Source organism: Staurois parvus, unplaced genomic scaffold, assembly GCF_062004578.1.
Source record: "Staurois parvus isolate SC_StPar_1 unplaced genomic scaffold, SC_StPar_1.0 ptg000011l, whole genome shotgun sequence".
NCBI lineage: Eukaryota > Metazoa > Chordata > Amphibia > Anura > Ranidae > Staurois > Staurois parvus.
In genome coordinates this window covers 16,471,230-16,487,057 of record NW_028317807.1, presented here as the reverse complement: position 1 = coordinate 16,487,057, position 15,828 = coordinate 16,471,230, and the positions used below count along the sequence as shown (strand labels likewise).

General features: G+C 35.7%; 1 protein-coding gene across 1 annotated transcript in view; it reads left to right on the top strand.

The window, feature by feature from the left end:
• Window positions 1-12,995, top strand: part of KLF7 (KLF transcription factor 7) — a 215,671-nt gene extending 202,676 nt beyond the window's left edge. The window contains exon 4 of the mRNA XM_089671169.1: window positions 2,121-12,995. Within this exon, the coding sequence (XP_089527295.1) occupies window positions 2,121-2,172 (52 nt within the window). The 3' untranslated portion in view covers window positions 2,173-12,995. The remainder of the gene's footprint in view (window positions 1-2,120) is intronic.
• The last annotated feature ends 2,833 nt before the right edge of the window (window positions 12,996-15,828 follow it).

Here is a 15,828-nt window from a genome sequence, read left to right as displayed (position 1 = left end):
TGCTGGATTAGATACAAATTAATTTGTAGGGTAGACCCTACACATAAAGGTGATTGTACAAAGATGACACACTATGGATTTACTATAACTGTCTGTGTAATAGTGGATTAGAATGGTGTGTCACGATTATTTTTATCAGCGTTTTTGTTTTTTTTTGTCACTGTATGCTTATTACACTGAAAACTTACTATCTCACAAGGATTTGTGTGTAGTAACCTGCTAATTATGGTAACATTCTCATATACAGCTGAAAAATGCTTTTGTGATGCACAGGCTGCTACATTGATACCAACTGCCAAACTAGTAACACTGGGCTGGATTTTTTTTGCTGTTTTGGAATGTCAAACCAGAAGTTAACAAAAAAACTATTACACCTTATCAACTTTACAATGCATGCTTGTGTCCAAGCTAATGAGCACTGGAAGATGTTTTAGAAGGTTTAGCTTTAATTACTTAAATATCTTTATATATATATAAAATATAATAGTTCTATTTTAATTTTGTCTGTGAACTTGGTGTTTTAAATTAATTTGTGGTTGTTTATTTTTATTCAAGATAAATGGATAGATGCAGAGCTAACTGGATGTTAGCTGTCAGAAGGGTTGTGTTGATATTCAAAGCACATCCTGCATAGTGTCTGACGGTAAAGTCAGCACCCTGTTAATTGTTTTCCTAATGAAATAAATTGCATTAGTTTGGAGAGGAAAGGGAAAATCCAGATTCTTAAAGCAATGCCCGAGGAACTCAGCTTTCAGAGAGGACATTAGGAAATGGAAGCTTTCAGTCTATAGCTAATGGATCCTCAACAGATGGTTCGAAAGGTGCTTTAATATTAGTTGGCTGACATCATTACAACATAAAAGTAGATTAGAAAACTTGCAAAGAGGGGATTTTTTTTAAATTAGTATAAACTATAGTTATTACCAAATACTTTTTTTGCAATGTTTTATGCATGGAAATAAATGGACAATTTGTATTCAATGGTGTACATTATCTGAATATTGCTACTTACCAACAGAATAAGATGTGACTTCCAAATCACTTACACAGGGCTATGGACTTAAACAAATGACTCCACAAACAAAGCAATGTTTACAAGTGCATTGGCAAGGCAGACCTTTCAACCAGTGATAAGCAGCAAACATTAATAGAAACTCATGAGGATAGAAATATGGACATTTTATCACTAATTTGTTTTTAAGAGTGTCTTCTTCATCATAAATTCATTGAGAATAAGTATGCAAGATGGGGGTTCAGACTTAAAGCCCAATTGAACTCTCCCATAAAACACTGTACATGGTTTCCAGGTAAGGTTAAATGGTAAGACACTATAATCTTACCATTCATTTAGCTGATAAAGCAGCCACAGTCATAGTACAATAGCCATAGCAAAATAATCATGCTGCAAAAAAGGACTAATGATCTTTGATAAGTAGTGAACTCTCTGCAGGGGTCTGATATGCACTCTGTAAATCAAAGCTAGAGCTAACAAAAAAAAGCACAGCACAACAATATTAGGACCATGCAATAAGCACATATGACTATCATCAGGAATGTAGTCTTTGGACACAAAAATACATTTGTAGAGGTTGTGTTAATTTGTTTTCACTGAGAAAACCTTCACCGAGGATGCCCAAACATTTATAGTATACTATACAGTATTTGATCACTAAATATACATTAAAACAAGGTCTTTGATACATGTAGGTAAGATTATTTACTTGAAGCTGCTCATGTTTACAAGAATATCTAAACAGAAATTTTGAATAGTTATGGATTCATTTTTATGAGATGAACATGGTCATAGGAGATCCTGTTCAGATATTGTATAGATTCTGCATTCAGGACTTTGATGTTGGATTTGTGTCTTTTAAAACTTTTAATATAACTAGAAAACATTATATTTTACTGTACATAATCTGTCCCAGGCATGCCTAACTGCCTGCCAAGTTGTTTATCAAATCTGTCTTTAGTGTCCTCTCACTAAAGTCAATACATTTAATATACAAGCACTAAAGTGCAGTGGGTAGAACTTGTGTTTGTAATAGCTTTTTAAAATATGAATAAGATTTTGTAAAAGAATAGCCTTAACAAATTATCATTGATGTGTTTTTTTGCAGGTGCTTTTCCAGGTCTGACCACCTTGCTCTGCATATGAAGAGACATATTTAAGGACATTTCAAAGCAGTAATGGCTCTTAAGCCTAAGAGGACCAAGGATTGCAGTGGATACCAGTGGTTATGCCCATGTTATAGCAGGAGTTACAGAACATTTCTTCATGTAAAACTTTGTACACAAAAATCCATATCAGAGTCCATGCACCGTCAAACACTCAAGTATACAAGATAATGTTGTTATGCCTTACCCCCCAGCCTAATTAAGAGGCACAGAGTTTTGGAGAGCTGAGTGATTAAGGAACTGTTCCATACTGATAGTTCTTCTGTTACTCTGGAACCCAGGATACTGAAAATTCCTGCAAGCAGACAGTAATACAAAGGTATCTGAAGAACCAACTTTTTTGAAACTCAGAAGCTGCTAGAAAGTCACCTTCGAGTTGCATTGTTGTAGCACTAATATTTTGTTTTAAAAAGTAATTTAAGAGGAAAAAAGACTGGTTCCAAACTAGAAAACCAAAACTCATTTGAGCTCCTTGGTTCAGGTTTATATTTGGACTCCCAATTATAAAGAATTCTAGCTCTACCAAGCTCTGTTCTGTCAAGTATGTGGTGTCTTCTGGTTTGGCCTCATTACAAAGCTCTTAAGATCATGTTAACTCAATGCCCTCGGCCTTACTGCCACTTGACTGGTGGGGTCAGAATAATTAAACCATTATGGCTACTGTTAGGTCTGTGTTTCAGAAGATCATGTGGATGGAGGAGCACTCATAAAATCCCCAACCTTATTTATTTTGACTTCTGTTGGCTGTAGCACACCTTATGCACTATGGACTTTTAAAAGCCACTGACACTGACTGAGGGAGCCTGTTAAATAGGGGCACCTTTCACCACCAGTGTGCGCACTTCCAAAGGTTTAATAACCTTTAATTTTTTTTTCATTGATATGTTATTTTAGTCTTTGCTTCATGTAAAAGGCTTTTTTTCCCAAAAGCTTTTTGTCACATTCTTTTCATGGATACGTATATTACTGAACTTTTCAATCTCCATCTGGACACTTTTAGCTTGAATTGGACCAGCAACTTAGACTTGACTTCTAACATTGAATGGGCGGCAAGCTTACTCCCATTGAACTTTCCAAATCTTGTGCTTGATCACTGACTTCTACTCCTAATGATATAACTAGTTAGAAACTTGATGTTATTTCCAGAGCAGCTGCATTTTGTACTAAATATTTTCTTTTGAGTATCTGAAGACATCAACTACAAAAAGCCAAATATGTTGACATTGGATAATGGAGGACACTTACAGCAAAATGATATTGCCATATTGACCCTTTATTGGTCAAAGGCAGAAAACTCCTTGTTTATCAAGGCCTTTCATTGGACACTCTTAGCTATAATTAAGAGGTTCTAATGGATAGATATTGTTGGCATTTATCCAGGTTATTGGTGTTTTTTCCACTTGGGACATCGTTGCGAACTGCAGGTCTAACTTGACCTTATACTGATAAAATCTAGACTCATAAAATATAAATTTGACCCACAAATGCTTAAATAATGAGTATCCATGTACATACAATTCAAACAGTAGTAATTAGTCTTTGCTCCAAAGACTGACCATCAGACCATATCAAGTGGTCAATTCAAGTAGGTGTGGTGGGGAACAGGTTGTATATTTTGTATATTCTGGGACCACCCCTAAGCAGCTAGTAAAATTGCACATTTGGTCCCACTGTGTCCAGATGAACGCAGCTCTACCCAGCCGGCTGGCCTCTTTTAACTTGTTTTGACTCCTTGACTGTTAAGCAAAAAAAAGGAAAAAAAGAAAAAAAGAAAGCAAAAAAAACAAATAAAAAAGAAAGAAAAATGGCAAAAAAAGAAAAAAAAAACTCAAAATCAAAAAAATAATAAAACAAAATAACATGAAATATTTGAGACTTTGAACAGAAGAAATAGATTAATAAATGAAAGAGCAGCCATGGCACTTGAGGTTTAATTCTGAAGCTGCCAGTGGGTAAAAAATTTCCGTTGACTGATCCTTCTGGTTTCTAAAGAGTTTTTAAGCTTCTCTTTACTAATGTCATTTGGAACCTGACAAAAAACACCATTTCACCATTTCATCCTCTAATACCTTTAAATTTTTATGCTCATTATTTCCTTGTTTATTATCATTATTGCTTTTTATGGGGTGGGATGTTAACATGACCTGAAACCAAAACCTATGAACATTTTAGGTGTTCCGAAGAATCTGATAAAGGGTGAATGAAAAACGTTTGATTCCAAAGATTTTAAAATCGAAATGTACTTACTGTACCTGAAGCACTGCTTGTCGACAATCCTTGTAGTCCTCTGCTTCTGTATACTAGTTTTACATATTTTAATGTTATGGCCATTCTGATGGATTTTCGATATTGTTATAAAACTAAGGAACATGAATTCATAGAAAGCAAATGCTAAACATAATAGGAAATGTAAATGCTAGTTTACCTGCATTTCAAAAGGCACCTTCTTTGTAGATATTTTATACACATGTGGTTGATAGAGGAGCATGTACATTAGGGGAAATTTAACTGAAAATGTTGCTATCCATTTTCTTCCCACTGGCCCAAGTGTGTCTTTTGAGATGCAAATTTTAGGACAATGGGGCCTACCTAAACTAATTAAGGTCTTGTTTGCCCATAAATACCATCAACAGTTCAATGTGTTTTTGCATACTCTTTAATATGTTATAATTATGCAGAAAACTGCCCCCCCCCGTTACTGTGTATGCACATAAAAAGGGTCATTTCTGAATGTCCACCTGTTTTTACACTTTACATTGAGTCAATAACCACAGAATTTCGTCAGTCTGCTAAAACTAAAAAAAAATCATAAAAAAAAAATATATCTTTGTAAGGGGCAAGTTAAACTGTCTATGACTGTCTATGTTTACATCATAGGTGTATCTTTGTGAGGAGGGAGCACTTTGACATCTCTTTCTTTTTTGTAAGCAATGGAAGATAATTTTTTCTCCATGCTAGGTCAACTGATTTCTCTGAATTCCCAGTGCTGTTGTAAATACGATCATGTTTTTTTAGATTGAGTAGAAAACCTCACTAGATGCACTTTCTTCAGTAAAATTAATGCATTCAAATACATTGAAGTGACACATACTTTTGCATAGTTGCCAAGGGTCCCTGTCTCTGCTGGACAGTCCTCACATTTTGTCCTTGCTCCATTTACCATGGAATGTTCTGTCAGGCAGGGGGCAGCGCACAAATTGTCACATTAGGTGGCAAACAAAGTACTCCGTGATTTTTTCCTGTTGCAGAAAGCATCTTTCTGTTTTTTTTCAGAAATGTTGGCAGCTATGCATCTAAGGCAGTGTCATTGTCCTATCTCTATTATGTGTAACATAAGTGATGTTAAGCTGAGCTTTGTTAAGAGAAAGTCATGAAGCGTAGCAATGGAAGCAGTCCTGAAGGACCAACAGGACAGACATATGACAGACACTATTGCTGACATGTTTATGATTGAAAATGGTCTAGGTCTACTATCCTTATGGCTCGTGCACTACTTGGTGAATTACAGACATAGAGCAAAGATGTACAGTCAAATAGATGTGCACATGTTTGTTTAGGGTCAGTTTCTTTCCAAGTGTTAAAGGACAGATAAAGATGACAGCCTGAATCATGGACCTCAAGACACAGATCAGTGATCGTAGTATTACCATCTTTTTAGAACATCCTGCTTTCAAAGTACAATCATAGAAAAGGAATAAAAACTGTCTTTAACCTAATTTTAATTACAAATTCAACAAGGCTTTTTTAAATAAATATTCATCATCTTTCATTTTCATGAATCATAAGTGACCCATAATACTTTTTTTTGGAGAAAAAAATGTTCCCTTCTACTGCAGTTTTTAGCTTAAAGCCCTTAACACAAAAACAGAATGTAAACGCAATTCTTTAGATTGCTTCTTTCCACTTTCTTTCCTCTTTAATAAAAAAACTGTCACTTGAATTGAGTAAATACACATGGTATTGTGCAGTTGTCTGCAGTTGTGCAGTTTGACAGAATAATATGTTAGTGTGAGCTCATGTTTTTCTACGTCATAAGTCTTTACACATGAAGTGCACTCTTGCCACACTTGTGCAGCTTAGCAATACTGCTTTACCATATAAGTGTTCACTTTCTTAGACAAACCTAAAGAATACTACTCCAGAACGTGTGCCTAGTGCTAGTTTAGTTTGCTCATTGCACAACATGGATTAAGGCCTCCATTAACAGCTTGAATTTTGGTCAATTCCTGCTGAAGTTGGAGCTGAAAGCGTCACCCAACTCGACTATTGACTGAATAGTGACTGCGTCCTATCTGATGCAGTAACTGTTCTGAAACGTCACTCTATTCAGCCAGCCACAGGTTCCACAACTCCCTCAAAACAATAGCGAGAAGTAGAGAATCCTCCATCCATGCTGCTCATGTGAAGGGGAATCGATTGATATTTTCTCATTCAGCTCTGAATGACAGAAGATCAAGTTGGGTATGTTAAACTTAAAAGTATATCTTATCTAGACATTCGATCACCTCCTGATCATTCTTGTGAATTTTACAGGGTTAGGTAATGATTTGGATGCCTATGGAAAATTACCTCTAACTGAGCCCGCCAAAAGAAAAGCAACTTACAATTTGTTTGTATGTTATATAGATATACAGAACATCCTCAGGATATATGCCAGCCTTTCTACAGGCAGTTATTTAGAATAACTTGCAATGTGGAATAAAGGTCTGACATTGGGACAGTTTTATTTTTCTTTAAGTGTATTAACATACATTGTACTACCCAAGCCTTGAGACCTTTAACCATTTTTTAGGCCAAACAGCGTGCGCATCTAGCTTACAACTGATAATGAAGGATTGCCAACACAGTATAGACAGAATTACTTATGGTAAAAACAACTTCCCAGCCCCCTCCTTGACATTATATTTAAGGGGAGAGCTAAGTATAATTTAAGCACATAAAAAGCAAGTATTTATTTCAAATAATGCTGTCTGAATCAGAAAATGTAACAAACACAATGAAGGTGTTATTGGAATTTGGCTGCAAAATTGGAATACACTTATATGCCTCATTCACATGAGGCAGTTTAATCCATGCCCTGCACAGGGTCATATTTAGTGACACAGGGAGGCACAGGTGTTGCGTGCAGTCCTTTATTGAGTCAATTTTGATGCACCGGCTGCACTGACACAGCCACAGCTCCCAATATGACATCTGTGCAGGTGCACAGCATGGAACTCACCCAAGGTCATGCACCTGTCAATGCAGGTCAATGCAGTCTCTGTGTTCCAATTGACAGGATTTTGTCTACATTTACGCCTTGTGGAAAAATATTTATCAAAAAGGAAGGCGCTAGCCCTTTAAATATATGTGCAACAAGTAAATGTGCCAGAAAAAATGATAAAGCTGTAATATATATAAAACATGATAATAAATATCACATAACAACATAACCAAACATGATTACCAGGTATCTTTCTGATGATGCGAGGATGCGCAAAATGCATTGAGACTTGAGTCATCGATGTCATTTCCGGTCTCCACCCCTCTGGTCCATGGAATGCATGCCGGCTCTGAATATACGAGTGGTGGTGTGAGGGACTGGATCCTCCTAATGAGCTGTTTGTGTTGGTGCCCCCTCCGGCACTTTTTACATGTGAGAGCATAGCAATTTTTACTTTTAATTTCCTAATTTTTAATAAAATTATTGCACTATGTTACATTATTTTTGGCGTTTTTACCCTGAGCTTATGAGGACCTTCTATTTATAATGTTTATGTGCAGTGTGGTATGGTTTTATATGGAGAAGAGCTAATTCCTCAGATATAGGATTTCTTCCATACAACTTGTGGGCTGCTTTGGTGGCCACTATGATTTGGTGAGCTGGCAATTCAGCTGATCACATGGTGGAGCACATTCAGTTTTTTTTCTGAAAGAAGAATTGGTCACTTTTTACCATTTTTCCTTTCTCAAGATTTTGGTGGTTTGGGACTTTTTCGAAACTTGATGTAGACATTGGAATAATCATGTTTAGTTATGTTGTTATGTGATATTTATTATCATGTTTTTTATATAACACAAATGTATAATTTTTTTTCGGGCACATTTAATTGTTGCAAATAGATTTAAAGGGCTAGCTCCTTCCTTTTGAATAAATCATTTTTCCACATAATATAATTGGCTACACTTAAAAGGAGCAGCTGTCTTGAAATAAACATATATATATATATATACTCTATATATATATCCCTTTCATGTGTTTTGCAGTCACATTTATTTTAGCACATTTTAGGGGTTGGTGCTTTCACATTTAATCTTTATATTTACACCTTGCTTAATTAGAGGATTGTCCCAGAAAATGTGCTGATTTCCATTCCACATAAAATCTGAGTTAAAACTTTGAAATGGCTGGCATCAAAGCAGTTTTACAATTTTTTCCTACAAACACCTTGCTATGTCATCCTTCTTTACTAATGCAATAATGATCATAAGAACCACTTAGATATTGGCTAAGGCAAATAAAAGCATCAGCTGATTTACCTGAAAAACCACAGTAAAATATCTTCTTAATAAACTATACTTTAACTCCCAGCTATCAGAATAAATGTTAACTATACTGTAGCCACACAAAGCCCAAACCATTCAGCCACTGATTTACTTCAATTTTACAGAGCATTACAATACATCATGATGATATACCATCTGTGATCTACACCCAAAATGACTGTCTCGGGCATCCAGGCATTTTTGAGTATGCCTATTCTGTACTGTATTTGGCATCCTGAATTACTTTATAGCCATAGTGAAATGGATCTGAACAGAGAGATTGGTTCATTATTGCACAGTTCAAACTCCTCAATCTCAAATTTAATATTATGTGTTTTCTTGGCTCCATCGTGCATTTGTGGAGCAAATTGCAGAAAGCTTCCTCCCTTTAATGTGAAATAGTTTCCAAGGGAAATGTTTCATGAAGCGTGGGATGGTTGATTCTCCTCTTATCTGTGCGCAGTGCTTAGATCTACCATTACAGAGATGTTCTGTGTAAAGATCATCAGCATTAATACATGGCACACTAGATGTGGGGGTGACTTTCAGTATTAATGTAATTAAATAACACACCTGTCTTTGCAGCTGAAAGTTAGCATTCTCTTCGCTCAGAGATGTATCATTTAAACAGGATGGTTGTGCTTTCAAAAAATGCCTGCATATTGCATCTAACGCAATGGGAATTGGCTAGAAAAGTCTGCATATTGTATGCAAATTGCTATGATCAGTGAGACACAGGCATTTCTTAGGCTGCTGGCATTCCCCACAGTAAAGTAGACTACCTTTGGGTTTTCTGTGCCAAAACCAGCGTGAGCATATGAAGTCTAGGTTTTAGTGAAGTTGAATACAATTATGAACAGCATTCAGTGCTTCCAAAGCCCCCTCCCGAGCAGATGCAGAAATCCTTGGCACTTCGCTGATTATGTAGTATACTGGTTTTGAATACAGAACTGAAACTTCCCTTTATAGAAAAATAATAGAAATTTCAGTTACACGGATTTAAGTAAGTATTTTACTTTAAATTAATCCAATCTATACATGACCAACAAAACTATTGTACAACAATGGCTGAATAATCTTATTGTATTTCTGATTTTCTAGCTTTCGGTCACTGATTACACATAATAATCGTGAACAATGCTTTTAAATTACACCTGTCACTTTGTCCACACATAGCCCACTTTATCTGCTACTTCCCCACCCTGCTCCACTTCTCCATTATCCATCCAGAGCCAGTACTTCCCAATCTAGGGAAACGTGATCTTCTCCCTCTCTCCTAATGGTGCAATGTACGGCATCCAAGTGACACAAACACTATCGTGGAAGGGGAGGGGGGCATTTGATTAGACTAAAGTCCAAGGTGGGTTAATAGGGCATTAATATTAATAGCAGAGTAAGTAGGCTATAAAAGGAACTTGTTACTTTGCCTTTTGCTTTGCCCTTTAATTGAAGGCACTGCTTCAGAATGACCTGCAACCATGTGTATTTATTTAAATCAAAAACTGTTACTGTCTATGAAACAATCTTTTGTACAAAATAACCCTTTATCCGAAAAAACTGCCACAAGTCTGGTGAGCAATGTTTTATGCCTGTGGGTAGGCATAGAGTAAATTTTAGAGGATGACCTTCCAAATATAGATCTGATAAGAATGCATCATAAAGGCACATGCCTTTTCAAATAACTCATTATTTAAATTACATATACACAGTGGTAATGATCCTTTTCTAATAGATCTGGCTATTGACTTCATATATTAACTAATTAAAGTGTATTCATACATCCTCTGTCTGACCAACATGTTTTACTGTCAATTTCCCTACCGGTATAAAGAACTGATAGCATATTCTATCCCTGTGTGCACTCCACAGAGAATAAAGAGGAAGCTTCAGGAAGCCTAAGGATGTCTATTGTTTTAGTCTCATCTAGAGAAGCTAATCTTGCTTACTAATCAGTAGAAGAATCGCCACGATAATTATTTCACATTCCCTATCAGTTAAGGGAAGGATTGTCAGTGTATTAAGGTTTCACCCATTTGCTTGCTGGGTTATGGCTCCTTTCCCTCCCCTTCCTAGAAAAGATCACTTTAAGATGAAGCCTAGTGTAGTATTCCATAATTGTTGCACTTTTTCAGTCTTGTATTGAGAACTGAGAAGCTGAGAGTGTGAGTTCTAGCCACATTCTCAGCTGAATGAAAGAGAAGAGTGACTGCTTTCAATATTAATTCACTTTTTGGTAACTCTTGGTTAGCAGATATTCTGTAAGTAGGGGATATCTCTGCTGCCTTATTTTGAATCCCAAGAGTGGAGTTCTCTAGTTAGATAGAACATTTAGAATCCTGAAGCAGCTTAGTTTTTTTTTATAGACCCCTAAAAAAAGAAGGGGCCAGCAATGCAATGTATTGCTAGGTTCTGTAGCACTGGAAAGAATTCCTTATCAACACTCCTTTTCAGGCCTATTTTTGTGTGTGCAAAAGTTGGAGACCATTCAGAATTTTTGACAAAATTGTTTTACCTAGACATTCAAAAGACTATACTGTTATATTGTAACTACCGTATTTTCATAGAACGAATTACATTTTAACATCAGATGTTTTGTGGGTAGGTTAGGTACTATATAATGTCTTCTAATACAGTGACATCAAACCTGTGTTCTATACATCTTAAAATCCAATATCATTTAGTCAAGGTTATTTTAAGAAGAATGTGGAATCAATCTCATATGTTTATTTCTCATTTGTTATATGTTGTGTGCATCCTGTTTTTTTTATTATTATTTATTTTTACTGTTTGAAACTTTTCTAAATTCCTTATCTCACATAAGTAGCACCCGGTTTGGCAGTCGTTCATTTTATTGGTCACTTTTCCTTTTCCAAAGTTGGCATAGCTCCATTAAAATTTGATTCTGCAGTACAAACCATATTCCATATTTTATTTTAGTTTAAGAAATAATCTTGTTACACACTCATATTACTATGAAAACCAGTAATTATTGATTTAGAAATACCATTCATTTAACAGTTTATTAACTGTTCTTTATGGACCAAATGAAACAATTTAGAACATGTCAGCGAATTAAATAGCTTTCTATAAGCTTCAATTTATGCTAAAAGCAGTATATTCTATTGCTACAATTAAATATTCATATGTGAGAAACCAACACTCGGTACAATATATAACTGATGAGACATTACTAACTGAATACAATTTAATCATGTAGAGACTACAAACCCTTGAAACTGTATCAGTTCTGTTGACATTATATAAACACATGGCATGGAAAAAGGTTGCACATGGAAAATATGTGCACAAATTTGGTCTATAAACAACCCACATATTATTAACTAAAAGATATAATAGCTTAAAAATTAGCTATCATAAAATCAGGACCAATACATTTGTAGAAATAAGTCACCACAATAGTTTTATTGAGAAACACTGTTACTTTATGTGATATAAGCTTAAATTGCGCTTTGTTAATTGAGCAGGTATTTGTATGCAAAGCCTTGTTATGGAATATATTTATCTAGAAAAATGTACGTGATGACCTGTAAAATTATTGGTACATACCTGATCATCTTTACATTTGACAAATGATTGTCCATACAGTTAATACAGACCTTAAATTGCCTTGAGGCTCAGCATATTTTTAGAAATCTGGTCCTGGATAATATGCATCCTTCTGCATTGCCAAGATGTGTTGCTAATTTGGATTGCACATTTATTGGGCACATTGTGCTAAAAGATGAATATTGCAAATATGAGAAAATTCTGAATGCTTTTCAAACTTGGAAAAATTGCTTGAAGGAATTTAATTTTGCACTATGATTTTAGATTTTTTTTTTGTCTTATTTTGTCCAGGCGTGTCGAACAAGTGCTTATGGAGAGACCCTCAAATATATTCTCTCAGGCCTTTTATGGTATTTCTTCTATATCTCAGAAATACCCCATTTATAGCTCTCCGTTCTCCCTTTATTTTTGTGTTTTTTATTTTGTTACTTATTATTTTTAGTCTTTTTTTATATATGAATATATTATGTTGTCTTTTTTTGCTGTACAAAAAGTCTTAAGATTTAAATAAAATATTATTTGTATTATATGATGGTGGTATGTTAATGTTACAAAATTATTAATGAAGAAAAAAATTTATTTTTGTTACTGGTCTGTTTCATAATTCTTTTTTAAATTGGTATATTGTAAGATATCTATGCAAAAATGTTATGTGACGCATTTTTATTTAAGAATGTAATATGTGTAATAAACAGTAGAATGTGTTTGGCCTGGAAATGATTAAATGTCTCTTGTGCATCATTTAAGCAATACTTCTATGAAGGACATAAAAATACAGTATAACAGATGGTCTTGAAACCAAACTGGTGTAAATCCTTCATGGAGAACCCAAGGATTTTTCATAGATAAATGATTTGCATTAAATATCCCTGATAGTTCTTTTTTTTATCATTAATGAAATAGCTACAATATTAAATAACAGCTTAACTATCATGAACCTATAACAATATGGTTTTGTCATTAAATAGTTGGTCCAGATCTTCATAAACACATGGGGCACACCAGACCTGTCTATTAAAAGATGGTTTCTTGCTCTTAAAAATGTACATTAATTTCTACATAATGTAAACAATATTTAATAATTACATGCCACAACCACATAAGATATAAGATTTTTGCACAGGTCACATGACTGTAAACACATGCCAACCGCGCACTGTAGTTTTACTGCTAGAGTGCAGGCCGGTTGGGCAGAATCACATTATATATATATATATATATATATATATATATATATATATATATATATACAGTTGTTTTCAAAATAATAGCAGTCAGACATCACTAACCTGATCAATCACTGTTTTTGGTAGAAATGATATTTCTACATGGCAAATAATTTACTAGCAGGTGTAGTAGAGTAATAGAAATCCAACAGACCCAACAGTCATGACATGCATGCTGCTGATTCTGTGTAATTGAATCACTAATTGAAAGGGGCATGTTCAAAATAATAGCAGTGTGGAGTTCTATTAGTGAGGTCATTCATTCTTTGAAAAACAGGTGGCAATTATTGCCCTTATTTAACCCCTTCACGCCTAAGGGTAAAACAAATCTAAATGCCTAAGCACAATTCTGCAATGTTGACATGTATTAGTAAAACCGTACATATCATCACAACTACTTTGTACATCCAGGTGGATTATACCTTGTTTTTTTTCAGGACAAATTGGGCTTTCATTTGGTGGTAAATGGTAATGGATAGCTCCTAATTTTTTTATTATCAAAGGAAAACTGGCCCAAAATATTAAAAAAGAAATCATTTTTTTTTATTTAGCTGTGTGTTTCTTGTTACAACCATAACCTACCTCCATAGAACAACCCAAAATAAATTCTCCAGCTGTTGACGATCGCAGAGATACCATATATGTGTATGTTATTTGTTGTTTGTACCCGTAGTACAGCCCAGAAACAATAGTGCGCATTTTGTTTTTGTCTTTTTTTTTTTTACCTAAACACACTGACATTGACATTAACGCTAACTGACACTGATACCAATTTTTTTTAAATCCTGACCTTGGACCCTGACCTTTGAGCTTGACCTTTGACCCTGACCTTGACCCAAACACTAACTCTGGTACTGAACTAGATCAAACCTTGATCTAGGTATTTTTCTTTATTTTTTATTTTATTTTTTAATATTTATTTATTTATCTTTTTTTTTTTTTTTACAAACATTTTTTTTATCTCTCTATGTCAGGAGTTACGGAGATACAATGTATCTCTCTTCTCCATTCATAGAGAGAGAAAAAACAAGGGGGCTGGGCTGCACAGTAACTGATCACTGTGATAGCCAATCAGAGGCTATCACAACGATCACGTGACCCGGAATCGGGAGTCCCGGGTCCCGATCGTTAGAACGGGACCCGGGGCTCTCAATGACACCGCGGTCTCTGTGCGGAGAGCACGCCGAGCGGCGTGCTCCCAGCACAAAGACAGGTACGCAAATATGCGACCCCACGAAAAAAAGCCCAGTTCCGTGAGGCCGCATATTTGTGTGCCATCGACATCAAGGGGTTAAGGAAAGAAGGCAGCAAATGTTGTACATGCTGGTTACAGTGCATTTCTCTCTGAAATTCAGAGGAAAATGGGTCATTCCAGACATTGTTCAGAAGAACAGCGTAACCTAATTAAAAAGTTGATTGGAGAGGGGAAAACATATAAAGAAGTGCAGAAAATGATAGGCTGCTCAGCTAAAATGATCGCAAATGCTTTAAAAAGGCAACCAAAACCTGAAAGACGTGGAAGAAAGCGAAAAACTACCATTCAAATGGATAGAATAGCCAAAATGGCAAGGACTCAGCCACCAATCAGCTCCAGGAAGATCAAAGAAGTTACCTGTGAGTACTGTTACAATTAGAAGATGCCTATGTGAAGCCAAGCTACCTGCAAGAAGCCCCCGCAAAGTCCCACTGTTGAAAAAAAGACATGTGCTGAAGAGGTTACAATTTGCCAAAGAGCACATTGACTGGCCTAAAGAGAAATGGCGCAACATTTTGTGGACTGATGAAAGTAAGATTGTTCTTTTTGGGTCTAGTTGCCGGAGACAGTTTGTCAGACGACCCCCAAACTCTGAATTCAAGCCATAGTAACCTGTGAAGACAGTGAAGCATGGTTGCGCAATCATCATGATATGGGGATGTTTCTCATACTACGGTGTTGGGCCTATTTATCGCATACCAGGGATCATGGATCAGTTTGAATACATCAAAATACTGGAAGAGGTCATGCTGCCTTATGCTGAAGAGGAAATGCCCTTGAAATGGGTGTTCCAACAAGACAACGACCCCAAACACATCAGTAAACATGAAACATCTTGGTTCCAGACCAACAAGATTGACGTTATGGAGTGGCCAGCCCAATCCCCGGATCTTAATCCAATAGAAAACTTGTGGGGTGACATCAAAAATGCAGTTTCTGAGGCAAAACCAAGAAATAGAGAACTGTGGAATGTAGTCCAATCATCCTGGGCTGGAATACCTGTTCACAGGTGCCAGAAGTTGGTTGACTCCATGCAACACAGATGTACAGCAGTTCTCAGAAACTGTGCTTATACAA